This window comes from Parus major, chromosome 12, assembly GCF_001522545.3.
Source record: "Parus major isolate Abel chromosome 12, Parus_major1.1, whole genome shotgun sequence".
NCBI classification, from domain to species: Eukaryota; Metazoa; Chordata; class Aves; order Passeriformes; family Paridae; genus Parus; species Parus major.
The window spans coordinates 4,537,014-4,560,712 of record NC_031781.1 but is presented as its reverse complement, the minus strand read 5'-3'; the positions used below and the strand labels follow the sequence as shown (position 1 = coordinate 4,560,712).

The 23,699-nt window shown below is 44.1% G+C and overlaps 1 protein-coding gene across 2 annotated transcripts in view; it reads right to left on the bottom strand.

Annotated features, from left to right (window-relative positions):
- CACNA2D2 (calcium voltage-gated channel auxiliary subunit alpha2delta 2) overlaps nucleotides 1-23,699 on the bottom strand; it is a 209,672-nt gene that overhangs the window by 185,182 nt on the left and 791 nt on the right. For both annotated transcript variants that reach the window (XM_015641326.2, XM_019008136.1), the window contains exon 2: nucleotides 1,990-2,071. In XM_015641326.2, the coding sequence (XP_015496812.1) occupies nucleotides 1,990-2,070 (81 nt within the window). In that variant the 5' untranslated portion in view covers nucleotide 2,071. The remainder of the gene's footprint in view (nucleotides 1-1,989; nucleotides 2,072-23,699) is intronic.

Below are 23,699 nucleotides of genomic sequence, written 5' to 3'. Positions count from 1 at the left end.
CATTAGACAGCTCCCATACTGTAACCCTGATGAACCTGTGTGCAACTGGTGGCTAAGGACTCCCTGCAGGTACAGCTCTGAGTTCTTTGGGGTGAAGCACTCCATGCCATTTTCCATCAGTGAAGCTGTGCTAGTGTGCACTAGCAAGCGATGTGGTTCTTAAGGATCATCCACTTGATATTGCATCTACGAATCAAACCTGAACTCCACATCCCAAGTTCTCCCCTAGAGATCGGCAGACAGCCTCCAGTCCTTTCTGGTGTTCAAACAGCTGCACAGTGGAATTTTCAGTAGCTCATTTCTTGGCTTCAGCTGGTTTATGCATTTACTAGATACAATAATTAGCTTCCTCCCTTTACAAGAAGATTCCCAAACAGATTTCAAAAAAAACCCCTTCAATCCCTCTGTAGTCAGTTTATCCAGTATTAATCCATTGAAGTACTGCATTATGTTCTGCCAGAAGAATTAAACAGGAAAAGTGGGAAGCTCTCTTACCTGTAATTGACTGACTGGCCAATAGGAGTCAAGTGCTGGCAAATTGGAGGTGTAATTTCTCTTTAATTATGGCATTAAAAAAATTACATGATATACCTATTTAACATGCAAAGGAGTAAAATCAAAGCTAATAAGAATAAATTGTAAGAGAGGACATGTACAAAAATGTAGTAGCAATCCTTTTGTTTTTTATGACTATGCTCTACTGAAGATAATGCTGGCTGCTGCACCATTGTATTGCCTGGAAAAGGTCCCCAGCTCTAAGACCCTGCCAGCATGCAAAACTGCATTGCACAAATGCATGGCTACATTCAGAAATATCTGGTGAAACCCAAGTGGGTGTATATGCTTTTCATGCTGCACATGAAGTTTATATCAATACACAAGTTCAGTTGAAATGAATGCACACAAAGCCCAGATACACCATTCTAGAGCTCAAATACGAACACAAATGAATGGATGAAGAGTTTTGCAAGCCCTCAGGTAAACCCATTTCAAAATGCATTTAAAAGAAAATTGTGTGACCTCTGTGTTTAGACAATGGGTTACAACCAACAGTATAAAATCTTAGCAGTTCTGTTTAAGCCAAGATAGCTACTAGTGCAAGACAGACAGTAGGAGTCCCCATAAAGTATTGGCATCTGAGAAGAACATGTCACTGTCACCAGAAAACACAAATACACCCATGCTTTTTTTCTGGGGTAACATATTTATCACTCTAGAGAAGCCTATTTTCTTTAGATTAACATGGTAACTGTTATTCCAAATTGCTCAATTTCAAATCAGCTAGTCAGCACAAGAGTGTGGGCAAGGGGAAACAGGGTTTTACGGGGAAAGGGAAACAGGTAAGGTGTCAAAGGCTGTTTGATCCCAAACCTAATAAACCCCGATGAAGCTGTTCTGCCCTAACCCAACCCAGAGCACTGCTGCCAAGAGAAGAGCAGGTCTGGCTTCTGCAGCCTCTGCATCCTGGTGCATATCAGGGAGCAGGAGGCAGATGCCAGCATCAGTAACTGAATTTTGTTTTCTGGCACTTGGAAACAGTAGCCGAACAACAATTACAGTTTTACTTGCAATGTATATTTAAAAACAAGGAGCTCCACATGGCTAGAAAAATTATCCTTTCAACATTTCCTGCTTTGTCAATACAAATTTAAATTTAAAACACAAATTAAACTACCTTCAGTCTCTGGAGGAAAGATTAGTTGAATTTAATATTTTTTAGTGTGTCATATAGGAAAAACCCCAGAGGTGCATGCTCAGATAGCAGTGACATGCAGCCCCAGAGACAGACAGATACAAACAACACTCACTCCCACACACTTGATAAATGCACCTGATTGCCCAGGAACCAGAAGGACAGCCAGCCATGATCCTGCACATGAAGTGAGCTGAGAGGGTGACTGAGTGCAAATGTTCACACAGGTGATTTCTGCAGATGAGAACATTCATTGCCACAAGAAAGGCAGCACAGGTAAAAGAAAGACAGCTTACCTTTCTGAGCTGCTGGACTCCACCAAATATCCTCATCACTCCATCAATCTCCTGCTCCAGCCTCCTGGCCCAGTACTGCATACTGCAAGAGATGGAGAGAAAGAGAGAAAGAGAAAGGGAGAGAAAGAGAGAGAAAGAGTCAGAGCCCTGACACTGAGTAGATAAGCAAGGGACTGAAGGGAGAGGGAGGAAATCAGTGCCTCAGCTAAGTTCACTTCTCTCTTTCTGCAGCACCGTGCAGGGCAGAGTACCAGGTACACACCACTTTGAGAATTACAGCTGGGGCAAGTTATAAACTTCAAGACTTCAAAATTTATAAATAAGGCACCACAGAGAGAAGAGTGGAGAAAAAGGTACAACAAAATCTGCAAGGCTTGAGGTTTTATTTTCTCCTTATATAAACATTTGCAGTAGATAATTATTTAAGCCCAGAGTGATTAACAAGGTCGAAGTGCTGTGGAGTACAGAAAACAGCTTATTGCTTCAGCTGGGCTCTGTGGCAGAGAGCAGACCCCGAGCCACGGCAGGGCCAAAGGTGTCTTGTCCTGTGCAGCAATGGATAATCACTGCGGCACCATGGGGAGACCTGGGCACAGCCAGGAGCCAAGCACAGAGCAGAGAGAGCCCGAGGGCTCAGCTGCTTTGCACCTTCAGCAAAGCCCAACCTGTGCCAGGCAGCCACTCTGCCAGGCCCACTGCGGGCAGAGCTGCCTCCTGAGACAGCGGGAAGGGCCGGGAGCTGCCCCTGGCACGTCCTTCATCCTGAGCCCTGCACGGAGAGCGAGCCGGCTGCCAGGCCTTCCAACAGGCACTACACCCTTCCATACGCTCAGCCACACGGATTTCTGCTTACAGCAATAACATCAAGTTAAAAACAACAACATATAAACCCTCTTCTAAATCCACAGAACTTGATAATTCTCCTTCTTTTAATGAGATTTCCTGGCTTCAGCTGCTGCCCAGGCAAATGTCAAATCTCCTGTCTGACCTGGAAAAGCAACACTTGATTGCCTCTGCACCACTTGGCACTGCCTTCAGTGCTTTTTTTACAGCAACATTTCTCTCTCAATGTATGCCACAGGAAGGAGGGAAGGAGCAGAAGGAGTAGAAGGTAAGGCCAGCAGCAGGGCAGAGTGCTGGTGGAAGGGAGCAGACCAGCTCGGGGAGGTTGTGCTTTCATTGGGTTCACCGAATTACTTCATTCTTCATGCAAAGAGACATCCCCCAGGCAGCCCACACACACTCCCCCACAACCCCCAAACCATGGAGGGGCTCTCCCAGAGATCAAGGAACAAAGAAACCCAACTGTTCTTCAGCTGGGCACTGGAGGACTCTGAATTACACAGCACAGCCCAAAAACTGGGCAGAATTATCAAAGCAGAAAGATGCCCTTAGCTGAGGAGCAGAGCAGAGCTGAAGCATCACTTTTGAGGGGTGAGGGACCAGCAGGGCAGAGTGAAGGGCTGACAGACACGTGTGTTACTCAGGCAAAATTCCTGCCAGTTAATAACATACAAGGCTGTGGATGAAAACAAGATTTAATTGTGCACACCAAGCCTTCTCAGCTTTCCAATGTCACTTATGCTGTGTCCCATCTTCCCGCAGAGACAATGCTGCTTCTTGTCCCCTGGAAGCATGGCTAGGGAGGGGAACTTTAGGAAATGAGAGAAGATATCAGCAAAGCCCCTATTCTGGCAGAAGAGGGAGAGCAAAGCCTTCAATGGGGCTGCCAATGGGAAGGTACCAGACAGAGCTGAGGGGGGTCGGGTTTGCGGGTTTTTGTTTCTTTTCCTTTTCCAGTCAAATATTTTATCAAAAGTATATTCAGGTTACCCTGAGTACCAAAGTTACCCACAAATCTTCTGAAGCATTTTCACCAAAAAATATCTATTTTTACATAAGGCATTAATTTAACAAAAAGCCTTGAAAAACCAAAACCAAATTTATTTTTCCCCTCCTCTAGTTTGTCCAGTGAACTGAAAAAAATCAATTATACGCTCATACTCAGCCACCGGTCTGAGAAACCCCACTGAGCACTTATGGAGCTGACACTTTTCCTTAACTTCCAGCTCTGTACAAGATCCTCAATTTCAGTGACACCTGCCTGTGTCAGCTCTCACCAGGAACACCTACACCACCACAGCAAGGGAAAATCACCTCCCATCTTATGCTGTATCCATCAACATTAACAACTGCTCATATCCGCTTAAATGTCACGTATGGCCAAGCCTTCAGAAAGGATTAGTTAGCGAGGAAGACAGAGGCATCAATATTACTCTGTTGGCATATGCAAAAGAGACACTGAGCACTCAACTGAGCTGGGATTTACAATTAATTTAAATGTAGTCAGCAGATTCGTTTAAAAAAAAAAAATTTAACTTATTCCACCCCCTGCCTCCGCCCCAAGAAGTACTACTATTTCAGAGAAAAGCCACTGGGTTTTTCATTCACGAGAAAAGCTGCAATTCCCTTTAATTGTGCAGTCTTATGATACCTGACTCTCAGTCTTACAGACCAGCAGTTTCCCAAAGAGTCCAGCTACGGCTTGTAGTACCAATATTAAAAACAAATAAATACATGTATTACATTATCAAATAAAAAGGGCAGCATTTTGGCATAGCAGACACCAGGTTTCTAGATTAAAAAAAAGTAATAGCAGAAGCAGCTTCTTTTTTTTGGTGTCGTGTGGCTCTCCAAGAGCTTTTGCCAGTGGTAGTAAAAATTCTTTTTTCTACCCAGTACATTCCTCACCCACATGCACTGGCAGAACTTTTGGCTGACCCATTACTATGTCCATCTACACTGGTAACGTCCAAGAGAGAAGTCTGTAGAGTAGACCACATCCTCAAATTTGGAGGTTTCATCTCAGTTGCCATATAATGGGTTGAAAGTTACCATTAAAAAAAACAAACCATGAAACTAATGCACTTAAAATTTGATGTAAGATGACTGTAGCAAGGCTGCAGAGGGTAAAGAAACTGCTAGCCCGTGATGAACATGGAGATTGCTGTGTGCAGCGTGTCTCCTATGGAAGCTGTAAGCAGTAAGACACGACAGTCATCGCATTCCTGGGCCATTACTGCACGCCTCAGGTGCGTTACGGGGCTTGAGGAGCGATAACTCCTCCAAACATGCTGCCAGGAGTGCCCTGCTGCTCTTGTGAAACATCATTTACAAATAAAGCATAAAGAACACAGCTGATGCACCAGCCGGGAAGGCACTGGCACGGCTGTGGTGGTGCTCACAGAAAGGCACCAGGCTCCTTTACGAGCCATGTGCACCGTCCCCTCCTAAAACCAAGCACCACTTTGGTATCTGCTGTAGTGAGGAAACACGGGCCAGGAGAAAACCTTGGAGCTCAAGAATTTGTGATGCCATTTAATAGCTCTGTGCCTGGAGGAACTGCATGGAAGGAGCCTGGCAGCCCCACTATCCCCTGGCCTCTCTTTGGCAGTGACATACCCAGCGCATCTCACTCATCCCCATTGTCTCAGCTGGCTCTCCCGTTGCTGAGGAGTCTCCATAGGACTCTCCCAACCCAACAACTCTATAGCTGTCATATACACATTCAGGATATCCATTAAAAATCTTTAGTATTGAAAAAATGGTTGTTTCCTTCACCTGTATATATCACAGCCTCCAGTGCAACATTAGCAAGGGAGGTAACTGATTTTTGAAAACACAACACCATTTGTCATTGCCTCTCCAAAGAAAACAACAAAAATATTAATTGATTACATAATTTGCATATTTGATTTTTCTTAAAAATGATATAAAGTAGGCCTTAAAAAGTAAATAGATATTCAAAATTATTTACTGTGTCAAGCAGAACATCAGGAGGCAAATCACTGCTGTTGCAGTTGGGGCCAAGAAGCAAAGCATCCCACATGTCCCACTCCTGCTCTCCTGCTCAGTGGGCACCTGTGCCTTGCCACTGGTCACAGCAGACCTTTTTTTTAGGATTAGGGTATGTTCCATGGTTCAGGTCACCCAAGCAGTTGCAGAGACATCCATGCATGTCCATGTTGGTGTCTGAGGCTGCAGTGCTGCTCCAAATGTGTAGCTTCAGAAGAAAATGATAATTGCCTGGAAAGACAGGAGACAGGCTGTGCTTGGCCCGCATCCTCCCACACTTGTGCACACATCAGATGGCAGCCTGAGTCCTGGTCTTCTGTATAGAAACTGGAGACACTCACAGAGAAGACGCCAGTGCAAGCCATGCGCTGCCAGCCTGTGGTCAGCACCAGGGATGTGCCACAGCAGCTCAGCCCAAGATCACTCTGTCCCTTGGTGGCTCTGGGTACATGGGCCAGACCCCTCAGAGGCTGCAGTGACACCTCCTCATGGCTAACCCAGGGCAGGCAAGGCAGTTACACAAACCACTAATGAAAATAAGCCTCATTGCAAGGGACCTCTCACAACTGGGAAAAGAGAAGCAAGAGGAAAGAAAATTAGTTTTCTGCTTGAAGACATTTTTTCCTTAAAAGAAGCCTTAGGAGAGTGCTTGTTTGGCTGTGAACAGAAGAGGATGTTAGGAAAAAAAAATAAAACAGGAGGATTTAGTCCTTTTCTTTTACTGCCTTCCTGGCCTCAAAAACAAGAGAGTCACAGAAACATAAAAGCACAAGAGGAGAAACTACTTGCTAAGTGGATCTACTGCCCCAAAGCTTATTGGGTTCTACACAGAGTATGTTTTGAACAAGTGTCTACACTTCACACAGTGTGTTCAGCCAAGAATGCTTCACCCTGATTCATACGCTTTGGTTCAGTGCCCAAATATTGCTATTTAATAAGGTTATTAATTACTGTGTTGTCTAATTTTTGCTGTGCAGGAACTTCTTATAATTGGCTTATTTCTTCAAGATGCTTAATCCTTTAACTATAATAGTGTGTGTCAGTGCACACACACACGTGTGTGTGTGTGTGTGTGTGTGTGTGTGTGTGTGCAGGATATGCCCCCTCTGAGCTCTCTTACATACCTAGGCTGTAAAAACCCCACGTCAGCCAATATTTACCCAGCAAGGAAAAACAAGTTGCCTTTTTATTTTCCCCTGAAGATACAACTTAGAGAGGACACCTGTTTCCTTCCAAATAACTTACTGACCGTGCTTCCAGACATTATCAAGCCTCCCACATTGTCATTTTATGACTGTGTTTTAATTTAAAGTATGTGCCCAGGTGTTTATATAAAGGAAGGGTGGGAAAAAATTGCCTGCTGGACTAGTCTTTTCTTAATATTTATCAAGATATTATTCACCTCTACCATCTGGTCTTCCCTGTAATAAGAATCTTTGACATTATTATAGGGGGGAAGGACAAGACAAATGAATATTAAAACTATATTCTAAGGAAAATCTTTTTAGAGTCAAGAAAGGGATAGTCTGTCTGCATTCACTTCTTTCATGACATTATTTTGTTTTCTTCAATTCAAACACTGACTTTAGGGGTCTGTTTCTGAGTCCTATCTTCTGCTTTTCAATTTTTTGTAGCAGGGTATGTCTTGCAAAAACCTGCACCTAAAAAACCCCCCAAGTGCCAACCCCCCTACCAGATCCATCTTTATCCCAGTTTGACACCCCAACAAATATTAAAAGATAATAAAAAGGGTAACTGTGGAGTTTTCTCAACCTGTGGGGTAGATAAAGCTGGGTGAGGAAAAAATAAGTCTGAGGGGAAAATTACACCAAAAAAAATTTTTTTCATTTCATAATTCTTGAGCACAAATATTTCTGTAGGTATCTGTGAGAAAATTAACAGTAACCACCAACTTGTCAACAGTGACATTTAGGACAATGGGATAATTGTTCTTTAAATATGATTTCGCTATCAAAAAACAGAAGCATTACCCATTCAAGGTCTAACTCCACCTGAGGCAGTAGCTGTTCTGTCAGTCACAGACACGCAGGATGGCAGGGGTTTCAGGAACTCCTCTTCCACCATTACTTGCACTAAGACATCTAAATACCTGAACCCTCTGCATGAAGTCTTGTCGAATCTGTTCTTCAAATTCTCTGCTGAAGGTGAACCCAAGATCTCCACAGTACCTCTTCCCAGTTCAATTTTTCAGTATATGGTAAAAAAGTTCCCTTCTTATTCACACTAAATATCAATTCCCTCTTTTCACATATCCCACCTACAGCTGACACTGAAAAAAATCTTACAACAAGTTCCTAAGGACTGGAAGATCATTATTCTGTTGCATCCTTTTGAGTAGTAAAATAAATGGAAAGGCAAACTCAGCTTTTCACAGTTTTCTCCATTTTGCACTGTTTTCCAAATATTTCATTATTTTTGTTGCCCTGCTCTGGATTCTCTACAGTTTGCCTGTATCTCCAGAGGCTTGTGCCAGAAAGTGAGGTCAGGTACTCCAGCAGAAGCCAAACCCAGTGCTGTATGAGGAAGAAGACATCACCTCTCCAGTCTTGTCCAAGAACCTACTGAACACTGCAGAATAAATGTGCCCTTCTGCTATGACAGCACTTCATTGACTCAAAGTGATCCACAATAACTCTCAAGATCTTTTTTGTCATGCTGCTACCCAGACGATGTTCTTTATTCAGTATTTGTACATTTCATTTCTCCCTCGTAAGTGCAGTACTTTGCATTTGTTTTCACTGAATTTCATTTTGCTGATATCCAGGTCGCCATTCAATTTTTCTAGATCATTTTGAATTCTGGTAATGCCTCTCAAAGTACATCTAACCCCTCCTAGCTCAGTGTCGCCTGCAAATTTTATAAGCATATTTCCCATTCCATTGCTTAAGTTATTAATGAAACTATTGAATAAAAGCAGGTCCAGGGCAGATCCCTGCAGGACCCCACTTGAAATGCCCTCCCAGTATGACAAAGAGCCACGATAACTATTCTTTGAGAGCTGCATGTCCAATCAAAATATCTTGAATTTCAAACTTTACAAAAAGCTGATTTGGAGTATTTGATATGCAAAGGAGCTGAAGGCCAAAGGATAATGCAGTGAATAATTTAAAGCCTAGGAGTAGATTTGAGGAAAATCTCTGTTGGTAGATGATTTGCCCACAGACAGAGGAAGAAACCACTGAATGTGTGAGCTGGTACATTTGCCTGGCACTGCTGTGAAAGATCCCACACAGGCACCAATTTCTTCTGACCCAACATGTGCACAACCTCTCACTGATAAAGCAATGAAAAGAACAAACGGAAAAGCAAGCAAAGCAAGTATTTTTTGCAGACTACAGGGCAGAGGATAGCCCTTTCCCAAAAGGCCCTTCCAGCCTTGAATACAGTACTCAACTACAGGACTGGAACAAACAAAATAAGCCAAAGGCAATGGCTGTCAGCACTGGAGCAACACTGGGGATACCAGCAGTATCCTACCCAAAACAATTAACTTTTTTTTTCAGAACCCAAGCTAATGTAATGCCTTAGCCTCCTTGCTTTTTTGAAAACTCTGCTCTCAGTTTACATCTGGGAATTCTGTTTCCATGGCACACTTGCTGATGCACATCAGGAGCAAGAGAAGCCCATGGCTTCTTTGCACCATCTTCGAACTCTTGTCGTGCAGGATTAGAACTGGGCTCCTTATCTCAAAGCCTGTCACAAATCTAGACTTGAAACACAATGAATTAATAAATAAGTGAATAGGTGTCAGTTTTATGGAGTACACTACCTGCATAAATTTCACCCAATGCAGCCACTTGTCATTTTCAGCACCCCTTGAGACCCCAATGGCTGATAACTCTTGCACGTCACTTTGCAACCCATTATACAGATGAAGTTTTACGATAAAACCTCCCTCCTCCCTGACTCCTGTTTTACAGATGCAATCTGAGTGGAGGCTGAAGAGATCCCATCCCCCACGGCAAAGATAAGGTTACGGAGGGTAGGTCTAAGTAAGGATTTTGCAAGCTGCATGAATTATTAAAGTCCTTTATGATATAATGACAGACATATCAGGTTATTTGTTTATTCTGTGTATAATTCATGACTCTCTTGGGAACTCCACAGAAGTAAGATCGCTTGTTGCATCTTCTTGTTCATTCCAGTAAATCCTCATCACCAGATGGAAGGCTGAACCACCCCTGAAGGCAAAACAGACATAACTGCAGGACCTGTACTTGGTGTTGGAGATGGGAGAGCTTTTTACACAGCCTGGAGAAACAGTGAAGCTGTCATTTGAGTACGTGGGGCTGGATGGCTGAAAGATGACGGTCCGGGTAGCGCTCCTGTATCATGCCACCAGAACGCTGCCCACTAAAGCATACGCAAACAGCTTTATGATTACATGCTATGAGTTGCCCTGTGCTCCTCTATCAGTAGGAGCAACAGTAGGACTGCATCCAAGCTGATGCAGGCTTTTTTAAGATCTCAGGATAGTTCACAACCATCACCTCCTGGCTATTCAAATAGTGTGATACTGGACAAAGCAAACGGTGGCCCTTGTTTGGGTCCTTTTTGTAGAACCTGGTTAAGATCTAGGGAAAAGCATGATAAAGAACAAAGTGCCACATCTTGATGGCTGGAACTGAGTTTTGAATACATACACTATAGTCATCTCTCATTTCCTAAGCATGTTGCTCAAAGGGTGAGGGAGATGTGATGCTGCAGCAGGAAAACAGGAAATGAAGGATTGACTGGAGCCCCTGGCAAAAAAGAGCTTCCCAACATGCTTTTGTTCACTCAAGACTCTCCAGCCTGTGATGCTCCTACTGCCAGGAAGAGTCACGCTGCAATGGAGAGTTGCAGCAAAACAAAGGTGGCAAACAGCACAATGTATACTCTTACCAGCCACTTGACACTGGAGGACTGCTTTCAACATCTACCATGCCCATGGCAGAAACAAACTGAGCATAAATGATCCATCTGATCAATAAAGACAAGCCAGGAGTTTGGTGGAGGACTACTGACTAGTCAGAACTCTGCTGAATTTGTGTCAACAGCTTCCCTCCTTACCAAGGAAAGATGTCATTAAACTCTGCCACAAAGACATCCTGCTACAAGAAGTTATTTAGGGGCATCCATTGTCATTGCTTCAGCCTCAAATCATGTCAGTCCAAGTCTCCTGGGGTTTCTGGAGTAGCCTCTCACAGCACCATATGTAACATTCTGCAGGGGTTTCTGAGCATCACTGTCACTCCATGTCTGTCTTGTTAAACCCCCCACCTTAAACAAGCCCTCTCCACACCATCCCCCTACCTGAGAGTTCCTGGCTCCTAAGAGAGCATTGTAATCATTGTTATTATAAAGCACTTAGCGATGCTCGTTTATTGCATCTCTCACCAGCCAAACACCCAGAACCCTGTTATTTCAAATGCAGTTGCCTTCATTTGCAGAAGCTCTTCATTGTATTGGTCCCTTTCAGCAATAGAAAAAAAAAAGGGTGGGGGTGGAGAGCATTAAAAAAAATAAATAGCAGTTTACTGCATTTTATGCCATTACCTCACTACTTTGTGATACACATCTAAAAGCTGTTTGTAAGACCTTTCCTGCTGTAAGGTGGCATCCAGACAAGCTCTGAAGCAGACAGAGTGGAAGCATGAAGCCCAGTTCAGTTTTGTCCCAGTACTGATGCATCACCCAGAGCACAACAACAGGGATGAAGCTGCCAGCTTTCACAGGTCACCTCCTCTCTCCTTCTCCCCATCCAACTGGGACAAAGACTGCTCCCTCCACAGCAAAAAATCTTCTACATATCACTCTGAAAAGTGATACGAGTCTGTTCCTCTGAAAAGGATACAAATCTGTATAAATGGAGGTGCCTGACCCACACTGGGAATACTCAGAAGGTGCCACAGGATTTGCTGTACATGGATCAGTTTTCCCCATCTCCAGCCACAGCCAGCTTTTCACACTGAAAAAATTCACCTCCTGTCCTGGAGGACCCCATGAAAGGAAGATCAACAGTAAATTGTCAAATCCTCCTAATATGTCCAACAAAAATATTTTCCATCTTTTTCAGGAGGGGAGAATGGAGCTACAAAGGTGAAGCAGTGTCTCAAAACCAGACAGACTTTTGGGAGCAGAGTCAAACCTGCAATTCAACCTCCTGATGCTAACTTTGATGTCTGCCCTTGGAAGAAAGCACTGGAACACCAAAGCAGGAAACTCACACACCTGTGGGTACCCCAGAGCAGGTTTGCTCCCTACACAATATGGTCACATGTAACTGGAATTGAGGATTACATGATAATTCTCTTTTTTGCTTTTCTACATGAGCATCAACATTAAACTCACGAACTCCTGACATCTCAACACCCCATGAACAGAATGCCTTGGACGCTTTCCTGTAAAAGAGAAAAATCCCATCCTCTAATGTGGTCCTCTCAATGGGGCCCGTGACATCACCAGCCCCTTTCTGTTCATAATGACTTCTTCCACACACCAAGAGATTTGAAATTACCTGTGAAATATATTTCCCTGGGCACAGGCTCAAGAAGCATGTAAATTACCCAGCTTAATGGTCTCCAGAATTTCTCTCCAAGATACACATAGAGAGCAGGAAATGTTCAGATGATATCTCAGGTACTGTCCAAGGGGTTAAATGTCCAAGGGATGATCAGGAGCTATTGCCCTACAGCTTGCCCAGTAACTGGTCCCACTGATGAGCACTTGCTACAAGGAGGCAATAAGCACAAGATCCAATTCTAAATGTGTGCCTCATCAGCACAAAAATACAATTTTAAAAAGAGCATTTCTTGGGAAAGGTGCCTAACCATAATTTACATGGCACAAAGAGCCAACATAGGGCTTATGCAGCAGAAGGCACCCATTTAATTTGGAGAAGTCCAGTGCTGAGCACTCAGCAGCAAGGCCTCTTGCCCTCTGACTGCACAGAGAACAGCATTGCTCAAGCTTTGATGTTCAGGCATTTGCCAGAGATCAGTGTCCTTCAGAGAAGCTTTTCATCCACAAGGGCAGTTCCCATCCTCCCAACACCGAAGAAAGGGACAGACACTTTCCCTGGAGTCCAAATCCTCCTACCCCTATTTTCTGTTCTCACATCTAAATCTGATGTCTTGTTAGTACACAAGAGAACAAACGTTTATCCCACCACTAAGATCGTGGATTCACTTAAAGGAACAGAGGAGTCAGAATTCTGTGATCTGGTTGCATTTCCTGCTCCACCACTGACTTACTGGAGTCTCTGAAGCCTTCGTTTCAGCAGCAAAAGGAGCAATAGGAAAATGCAAGTGCTTTTACGAAGCACATGTACAAAACCACAACAAGGAGTGGAAGAGGGAGAGCAGGACAAGATGCTCACAGTGCAGTGGGGAGGGGATGGGAGGGGGGACAGTCCCAAGGGCATCATGAAAGAATTACCTGTCTCCTCAGGGAACAAGCCTGAGGCACACACGCTCTGCTCCCGATGCTCGCCAAGAATGACAGGTTGGTCACCTTTTAACACACAGTGGACAGAAAGTAGGCCAGGTCAATTGGGGATAAGAAAACACCTGGAAGATAGGCCTGGCAATTGAAAAATGGGCCACATTCCTCAGTGTAAATCTCCTCAGAGCAAAGGTGTAAGACAAGGTCTTTGCTGAGACTCTTTTAAAGTGAGAACCTGCCCTCATTCTCGGCCACAACCATCTTGCTAACCCACATACTGCCAAAAGCTGTGGAATCACAGCAAGATTAACACAGAAGCAATTTTAACAAACAGCAATTTCCAAGCTAATTTCCTCACTCACAAGCATGCCACTGAGGGCTGAAGTCCGTCTGGACCTCTCACAGCTATCTGTGCTCAGGATTAACTATACATCACTGCCAGTAATGCAAGCATTCTGCTACTCAGAAACTATTAGAAGATAAATATTAAACCTCAATATCATAGCAGTAGAAAAAAATGAGAAGGAATGTCATTGTAATAAATACTGTAACCAAGCCAAATGAGGAAGCAAGGTTAGTTTCATGTGGAAAATTAGACATAAAAAATACAATATACAATAGTCCTTGCTTTGGTCATGGGATCTGGACCTTGTGCAATGAACCTCACAAACTTCAGAGCAGTTCAACAAACTGCAGTTCAGTACTGCAGGTTGGCAGTTGTAGGATGGAACAGGGCTCTGGCCACCAATTCCATCCAGCCCTGAAGCACCAGGCCTTGCATGTGAATCCTTCATCTAACAGGGATTGTTACATAGAGAAACTGCAGGTCCACACATTACCTGAGTAAACACAGGCCTCAGGTAATGCAGCTGGAACATCTCACCTGCAGCCCAAGAAGGTCCCATTTCACCACACTGCAATCATTCTGATATTCCTTTGTAAGAAGGACAGGTACATTTACTACACCTTTCCTTTCTGAAGCTGTTTGGCATTCTCTGAAAGCAACTTCATGTACAAGGGCCCTCATATTACCCAGTGAGATCTGAGAACAACAGGAATGGTACAAACACAGCAATAGGTAGATTTAACTAAGAATGAAAGTCAAGTATTATGCTAGCTACTATAAAAACAGTGTATATTTTTTTTCCTGGCAGCCTGCTCTTCCACCAGCCAGCTGTGACTCCAGAAAACAGGTTGGGGTCTGGCAGCCACTCCCCAATGGAAAGGTAACTGGCCATGCAATGAGCTGCCTGAGTCCCCAAATAATAAATGACATTTATTAAGAGGCCCTGATGAAATAAAAAAGGCAAGGCTGCTTTCAGCACACATAATCACATTCATAAACTGCACAAACCAGCAGTGCTTTCAGCACAAGGATTCACTTGGAGTGGTGTCAAGAGAAGAAGGGCGAAAAAAGAAGATTCCCACACAGCAGTGTTGCCACAGGCAGAGCTCCATGCAGAGCCCCAGCCTTGAGATGCATTCTCACCTCTGGCTTGGTAACACTGCCTGCTCCAGGAAACACGGCCCCAGTGAGGCTGGCACGACCCGGCTGTGAGAGGGGAAAAGGTAAGAGCGGGCTCAACAGTGACAGTGCTGAAGTGAGACCTCATGCCAAAATGTGGCTGTCAGAGACCTTACATACCCAGCTGCTCTGTCCTCATGTCTGGGCAGGGAGCACAGGGAAGCAGGGGGAAAGTGAGGGTGTAAATTCACCTGTGGAAGAAGCCACTTCACATGAAAAAGTGCCCCAAGCACCTAGCAGGCAGTTGAGGTGAGACAAAGCTGGTTAGATTTTTCTCTTCGGTAAAGAGTAGATCAAAACAAATAAACATAGCAAGGAGCAAGTGACACGGAAGGGTTCAGTTTAGCCTTAAGATGATGGGTAAAAAGGTGGTATTGATGTCAGAAATGCCAGCACAACATCTATGCTGCTGGGTCAAACAGGCAGGCAGGTGCTAAATGGGGTTACTTAAAAACTGAGACCAAAGCATCAGCAGACAGTAGATGTGTTAGCTACATTTCTTTTCTCCACCTCACCATAAAAATCCCACCAGAAGCAACCACAAGCACCATCATATGTAAAAGTTAAAAGACAAAGGCCTGAAAGTTATCCTGGGGATAATCCCACAAGCATCATTACATCAGGGATGAATTTGTCCCAGCATCTTCAAAATTTTCTTGACAATTCTCGGCTTTTAAACCTACACAGCAGAACACAGCACACAAGACTTGACAACAGCAAATTTTTCTGCATTGTAACAAGCCTAATATCAGGAATGGCTCAATCAGAAATCCCACAGCATGCAGCCAAGTGGGGACATGAGAGCATCCCTATGCACAGAGAGGGTCTCTTTTGGTCCATGCTCTTGGAAGTCCTGTCATTCTATAGACGGCAAAATAATGTCATCAGTTTGGTCACTGATCAACAATTATTAAGACTTTACAGCCAACAAAAACAGAATAAATAAAAAATAAGAGCTGCATGAAGAGAAAAATATTGATTTTTTTTTTATTTTTTTTTTCATACTCATGTAATCTGCCCTCCTTCCCAGAGCAGGCAGAGGAGGAAGGGAAAGCAGAAGAGTGCCCACAAAGCTTTGACGCATGCCTAGCTCACTGTCCTGAAACCCTTTTTGGCTTGCAGGCCTTGAATAATTAAATGCTTTTTCTTCCACCCTTTTCTTCCCCTGGTGTGCATGACACAGTGCTGCAGAAAGTTAATTTTTACCTGGGCAAGGGGCATCTGCAGAGGTACTGGAAGCACATGAGCCCACACAATACTTCCCCCACACACTGATCCCAAGAATGGGACACTACAGTGAACACTTAGCAGAGACCTCTAATTTACAGGACTACCTCAGACATGAGGAAATGGCACTTTGGCTCCTTCTGGCTCTACTGAGTTTGTTATGGAGCAATAAAAAGATGTTCAACCACACACAGCCCAGAATCTGACTCAATCTGCAACACCTGATAAAGCTGAACATTAGGTGCTTTGCTTGGCTTAAGTCTCTGTCTATTTTGGTGTTCATGCTACATCTGCCAAAAATTTGCCTGTAAAACCCAATATACATTAGAAATGCAAAGCACTGCATTCATGACCCTCCCTGTTTCATACTGTACAGAAAGTGTTCATTAGCAACAATAGAGAGTTATTACATGAAATTTAATAGATGTGAGAACTCAAACACAGTAATATCTCTGGTTCAACAGAAATTACATCTCTGAGAGCTTTATATATTTCTGAAGGGCAAGTAGCTTATACCAGGTCAGCACTGAAATTTATTTAGATATATGTCCCTTGTTTTGCTTTCTTGTTTGGAGAATGAATGTAAACTAAGACTTTAGATATGGGATTCTTCCAGACTGCAGAATATTAAGTGCCCACTGGAGAAGAAACAGAGCCTGACAGCAAACTGGCAGCCTGTGACAAAAGTTTCAAGACCCAGCACTGTTATGAGTTGAGAGGCATTGGTATTTATAAGGTGAATCATATCCTCATTTGTCACTTCAGTGGAGATGGATACAATACTTTCCCAATTCTTTCCGCCAATTTGACCGTTTAAGGGTTAACTTTGTGCTTACAAGGCCAAGAGGCTCGGAAGCCCAAAGGCACGGGGCAGGCTCTATTTACCATAAAATCAGGTGCACAGTGGCAGCCACACCGCGAAGCTGTGCTGTGCCTGCTGCAGCACTAACTTTTAGCACTGAAATGGTGTTGCAGCAGGGACTGAAGGGAGCCCACGCACTGCTGCCAGGACTCGACTCTTACTGCCCTCGTTCTCCGTGTTAGACAGCACTGACTCAATGCTCCTGTGCACACACATGTTCCAGGTTATCCTGAGCAAACCTCTCTGGTCAACAACCACCTGCTCTACACACTTCCAAGCCTCTCGGTTGCTGAATGCCACACAGAAAAGCCTGGCCAGTTCTGGCTTGAGCCCTCTTTTACTGGAATTCGGATAAGAAAACCTCACCAAAACGAGTATGTACTTTAACCAAACGAGCCCTGCAAACAGGATTTCTACAGATGGGAAGCAGCCAGTATTTTGGTCATGAGATTTTCACCCTGTTCTGTCCTTGTGCCCGCACTCCCCATCCTTTCTACCCCCCACCCTTCCCTGAAGCATAGGCTGCTTTCTAACACTACATGGATTTTTGCTCCAGCGCACAGCATGATCTAACTAATTCGCACTTCATTGCTCTGCACACCTCATCATTTGCACATGAAAACAGCAGTCTCTCTCCATCCCTCCACTTGCTGCCTATTTCTTCCTCCTCCTCCTCCATCCCCCACCTCCTGTACCTCCTCAGAACAACTCCACTACGGAAGCTGCAGTGAAGAGGCTCACATTACCAGGATTCCATTGCTTTTACAAAATTTACTAGTGTGCTGTGAGACCTCATAAATAATTCAAGATAGACAACCTCTGTCAGGTAAATGAACGTGCCTTTTGTAATGCATCACTCCGGGTTTTCTATCACAGTGATACTCACTGTAGACACAGTCCGTATTGATTCGGGAATTCCCCAAATGTCACTGTGGGAAAGGATAGAACAGTTTTCACATAAGCAAAAGCCAGGGATACCCCAGGTCTACCCAGGGCTTCAGCGGAATCATAACAGAAACCCACTGGCAACTCCAGCCTAGTCCATGGAAAGCACAGCTCCATCCTCACTCTTCAAGGACAGTGAAAGAAGGAACAAGGTCGAGGGAGTAAAGAGACATTCTTATTATAGAACTCCTTTTCATTGCAAGAACTTCAGGGATTTTGACACACACCAGAGCTAAAAATCATGTTACATCCTGTATTTATTGCGTTTAACTCCACGCACAGTGGTGTCGCTGCGCAGAGAGATAGGCAAACTCAACTGCTGTTTTGACAACTGTGCCCAAGGCTTTACCATCATTATTGACCTAGATGGTTTATATGGCATTTAGCACCCAATCTGATTGCTGTCAGCAATTATCTCCTCTGGAGTTCTCAGTCCCAACTAGACGTGTGGGAGGAGAATTGATCCTGGTTCTCCTGAAAGGCAGTCTCACAGAGCCTTGGGAGAAGCTGTGCTGTACAACAGCTCCTGCACCGCAACCCACCAGACTGAGAAGCAGCCTCCGAGGAGGTGGCACGGTAGCCTAATCACAAGCACGGATAACGACCTTGCGATGAGTTAATGAATAGATACAGGAAGCACAGACCGTGCACCTTTTGTCTGGCCTGATCGCGTTCAGATCCTTGTGTCATTCGCCCTGCAGCCCTTTCACCCATCACAAGCTCATCTGGTTAAATATCCCCATCACTCACGCATCAGTCAATGCAACAAACACTTTGCTTTACAGAGGAAGGATGAATCCTTTGATCGACATAAACACCTTTTATTTCTCATTGTATTTATGACCAAAATATAATAGCTGAGACAGAATGGTTAGGGTTGTTGGAAAATTGTCAAAGTAACGAAGAAAATCTACATGCATTCTGCAAAAGATCAAATAACTCAACCTAAAGAAAACCATGTCAATAGCTTGTTGACAGAAACTGACTCTCCAGTAACAACAATTTGTACAACCCCATTCCCCATGCAACCCAGCAATAATAAACTCGAGGATGAAGGTTAGATTACAGGAACTGCTCTAAAACAACAAACTACTACCAACACCCCAGAGAGGAAAAACAATTTTGCTAACAAAACACATTTTGCTTTCAAGAGGCTCCTAGAAAAGTAAATACCAAAGCATTCAGATACTATCCATACTGAATATTTCACTCAAGTATGTTGCTTGGTAATGACTTTTGCTTTTATTTCATCTTACTTGAGTATTTCACTGGCTGGAAAAAGCATTGTGTGGCTCGTACAGCGTGTGCACATGTTCCATGTTGCAGCGTGCAGATGCCCCAGCACGCAAGCCCTCGAGAGCCATTCTGACAGCTTTTAAAGCCAAACACCAGGAAGCTCATTCAAGGATAAACGTTCAGGTTTCCATTCAGACACTCTGTAACCACCTTCAGCTTTTCAGGGGCTGTTGCACGCACACACAACACACACAAAGCTTCTTTACAACAAAGCTGCTGAACTCCGCCTGTCAAACACCAAGCAGGAGCCCATTTTTACCCTCAGGTCTATGTGCAGGAGCCTTATCGATTTCAGTGGGAACCCACACGCTTTCTCAAGAGAAATTCAATTAACAATTTCTCAATGTATACAGTTGAAAAAGGCAAACTCCTGAAACCACAGTCCTGAAGGGGATGAGTGCAGGCAGGTTATGGTGTTAAGGTGTCACAGACAAGAAAGCAGCAATGCTCTGCTCTTTCCCTATGAGAGAACTGGGCAGGAAGCACTCAGGAATGGGAACAGGAATGGAGAAATTTGTTTTCAAATAGCACGAAATATTGCAAATGACTTTTGAAAAACATTTGTTCCTCTTTGTGAGGCTCTTCTTTTACTGCTGGAAAGTTCAGGGTGCCTCTGCACACCTCAAAGCAGTTTCTGCCACCAAGCACAGCCTGCACAGGGCTGTTGCAGGGACACTGGGGATTTGTGCCTCCACTGAGTACAAATTGTCACAGAGGCTGCTCAGCCCTCACAGGGACGGAGGGCCATTATCTGTCAGTCACTCATGGTGGTAGATTGCCCTCCCAGGGAGCTGTCTCTCTGCTTAGTAGAGCACAGCAGAAGACAAGCAGAGCCATCTCCCAGCTTCTCTGCTCCTTTCCAGATGGGTTCCAAGCATCAAAACCATAATTGGGAGAGATTTTCTGACTGCACAGCAGGTGGTCAGTAGAACAAGAGAAGGAACTTCCTCTACACAGCATTCTGCAAACCCTAAAGCATCCAGTCCTAATAGAGTTATTTATTTCAAGCCCTGCTAGCCCAGATGTGCTATCACTACCAGCATCATTAACCTCATTTGGGGTGAAATGACAAGTACAAATCAAAATCTGCCATGAAGAAGCAACTAATTTGGAAGAGGCAGCCTCAGGCCCACCTTCCAGTGTTGATGGGAAGATATTAAGCCTTACTGCTCTGAGCACGAGTGTTCACTGCTCACTATCTGACAGGAATAGGGATAACACCTCCAGCTTGCTGCCCCAAACAACTGTCTGCATCAGACAAGTGCTAAACCTGTTGGAAAAGCAGCACTGGACCCTGGACCCCACACTAGCACTCTCCCCTACAGACATCCCTTTCTCCTCTGCTGCCTGGTCAGAGATGCCCTGCAGAGCAGCGACGAAGCCAAGCAGACACACAGCAATTCTGCACACACCTGCTTCCTCACAAGAAGCAAATGGCTCCCCACCCTCTAGCAGATGGCAATTTTCTTTCAAGTCCAAGTGACAAAAAGCCTTGCTGGAAAGTGAGGAGGGGGTTTATTCTGCTCCCCAGTGGCAGCACCAGCAGCCACATTCCCCAGCACTCACGTGCACAATCTCCACTAACGTGAGGCAATGGCGATCCAGGTACAGGACGCCCCTGACTGACCTGGCTTTCAATTATCTCATATCAAACCACTCAGAAATTCAAGCAGAGGTTGTTACCATGCTCCCACGGGAATCCCTCTGTGTACTATTTAAAAGAAAAATTAACTGCAACCAACAGCTTTCCTTTCCACAGCCATTAATTCCGTTGCCCACACAGATGCACATTCTTGTATGTGATGATTCCTAAAAGGAGCCTTGCCAGTCAGTGGCCATCACCTAACACACCCTCCCCAATGGGTTTGTTCCAATCTGGGATTTTGCTTTTTAAATCTCAATGAGAAATTCCCCTTTGGACAACTGGCTGAGCCGAGCTTTCCTTAGCTCAGCATAAGATGATTAAAACCATGCTACCCGGGAGGAGAGAGATAATGTAGAACACCAGCGATTTATCAGGGACAGAACCAAGAATCAACACACTGACAATAATTAATACAATTGTAAACAAAAATAAAAACCAAAAATATTCTTTATTTTCTTCCTTCCTCCCCTTAGGCAAAATATTCTAATCGTTCAGTCTGCTGCTTGCCAGAATGTAACAGTTCCGGGGCTGTTTCAAAAAGCAGCCTCATATTTGAGAGTCCTGTAGTAAAAGATTACTTCAGTGATATACAGAGAAAACCTCTAAAGACAAACATGTTTCTAATCAATGCTCTGAATCATTCACATGGGTGCATTGTCCAAAGTAGAAGAAAATTAGCTGGTAATGGGAAGAACTCAGCAGCACATCTCATCAGCTCAGCTCAGCTCCTGGTAAATCTGCCCCCAAAAAATTAGGTTATATCCAGCCTCCTTAAAACAAGAAGGGTGCAAACAGGTAACTACTTGGGGGGAAGAGTCAGTTACAGGGGATTGCTCAAGCTTTGGTGCCAGTTACCATTGCACTCTTTACTCCTATTAAATATTTCCTTCCCGAGAAACAATCACAGCAGCCCTGGGGCAGAGCTCAGCAGGCATTTCAGCCCACAGGTTACAGCATTAACCTACTGCCCAGCAATTGTGCATCATCATCAAATATCCATTCGTGACTCCTCTCTTCTCTGGGTTCACAGAACAGGTCATGAGGGGAACCAAACAAGGAAGAAGGTATCAGGTCAGGTTGAGGTCTTGCATCCTTTCTGTGTTTCTTTTCCAGATGCAGCCAGCCGGCATTGATTCCCACCATAGGCACACACACAGAATTAGTGGCCTTTTCAGGATCATTCCTCTATATCTGCAAGAAATTATGGATCTTTGCCAGTAGCTTCAGCTTTTGCTTATCTTGCCTCAGTGCAGGATCAGGCCCACTCTGATAAAACCTCAGATAAGAGAGCACAGAGCTAACAAAATCTATTCTAGCAAACCCCTCCAAATTAATTGGAATAAAACTGCTTTGGTTAAAAAACCAGCAGAGTTTATTAGAATAACATAGATAATAAGGTGAGGGAATGCAAACACGTTATTTACAACTTAAAAGCCTTTTTACGTCTTGCTCGGTAGAGGAACCTTCTTATAAAACTTTCTGCAGCCAGAAAGAAAACACAGCTTTGACTCACAAACTGGTACCCAAAAGAAATTTATTCTAAAAATTGATACTGTGTTCTGAACTTAATAAGAGAATGCAACAACTTGCAATCCATGAAAAGCTGCTGAAATATCAAAAACATCCCACAAACTTTAGCTGTGCTTCATCACGCACAGAATCCCCTTTGCTTCTTTAGGCATTCTCACAGAAGCAGAGATTGTTCGTGGGAGAGCAAGGCTGGATCAGGCCGTAAGGCTGTGGTACTTGGACGAGAACTGGCATGTTCCCTTTCCTCTCCTCCCCCTGTAGGTAGACATTTCTCAGGGTCTTATTCTGAAGAATTTCTTTATTTACATGACAGCAAGAAAAGGGAACCCATTGGCTCCCAGAGGTCAAAGATATTTAAAAATATGAATGCCTGCCCTAAAAGAATCCAGAAAGAATCTGTCCGAATGGGAAGGATTTTGGAATAAACAACCATGCCTTTGGTGAAGGCAGATATTAACACAGTAAGCTACAGCTCTCCCAAATAAACAACGCTGTTTCTTCTGCTGATAAGCCTTCTTTTCAGAAGGCCTGAGTACATGCTTGCAAAAATGTACTGTGAGATCAAAGACACTAATCTAAAAGGCTTTCAGAATACTTCCTATGACATATACATACATATGAAATGTATTCCTATTCTTAAGCAAATCACAAATGACAAGACAACTGTGACATAAAGCAGTGCACATCCACTGGGGCAGCACGAAGTTAAGGGCAACACTGCTATTATTAACTCTATGTCATTGAAATCTTTCCCCCACCTTCAGAAACACAGACTGTAAGGACACAGTGTCAGCCTTTACTTTGAATCGTCTGGATTTTTTTCAGTTTTGTGTCAACAGACCTCAGCAATTCATAACGGAGATGACAGCCTCTTAAAATACATCTCAGCAAGGTTTCCCGTGGATGTGTGGAGAGGGACAGGTTTAAGGGTTACCACGGTAGGCAAGAGAGCCATCCCTGTTAGCAAATATTCCCAAACATTAACTTCTAAAGCAATTTCTTTTTCTTCAAAAAAAATCTATTTATATCCTTCCTGCAGCGACTCTCCAGTCCCCCACCCCCTCACCCAAACGAGCTGCTTTCCGACTCTCTTTCAGTAGATTACAGTCAATTTTAGTCGCTCCAGAGGGAGGGAGAGGAAGACCCGCCAGCTCGGATAGCCTGTGGAACTATCCAGCTATTATTAGTTTATGCTCAAACTCCGGTGGGCACGGCCGGTTGTGGGTACCATATTGTGTGCTTGAAACGAGGATGGGGGGGGGGGTGCGGAAAATAAGTCCTTTTTGGTCTTTCCCCCCTCTCGCCACATTAAGGCTCCGACAGCCGCCCTGCGGACCGGCACCCGCCGGGGAAGTTTGTGCTTTCGAGCAACTTTGGGT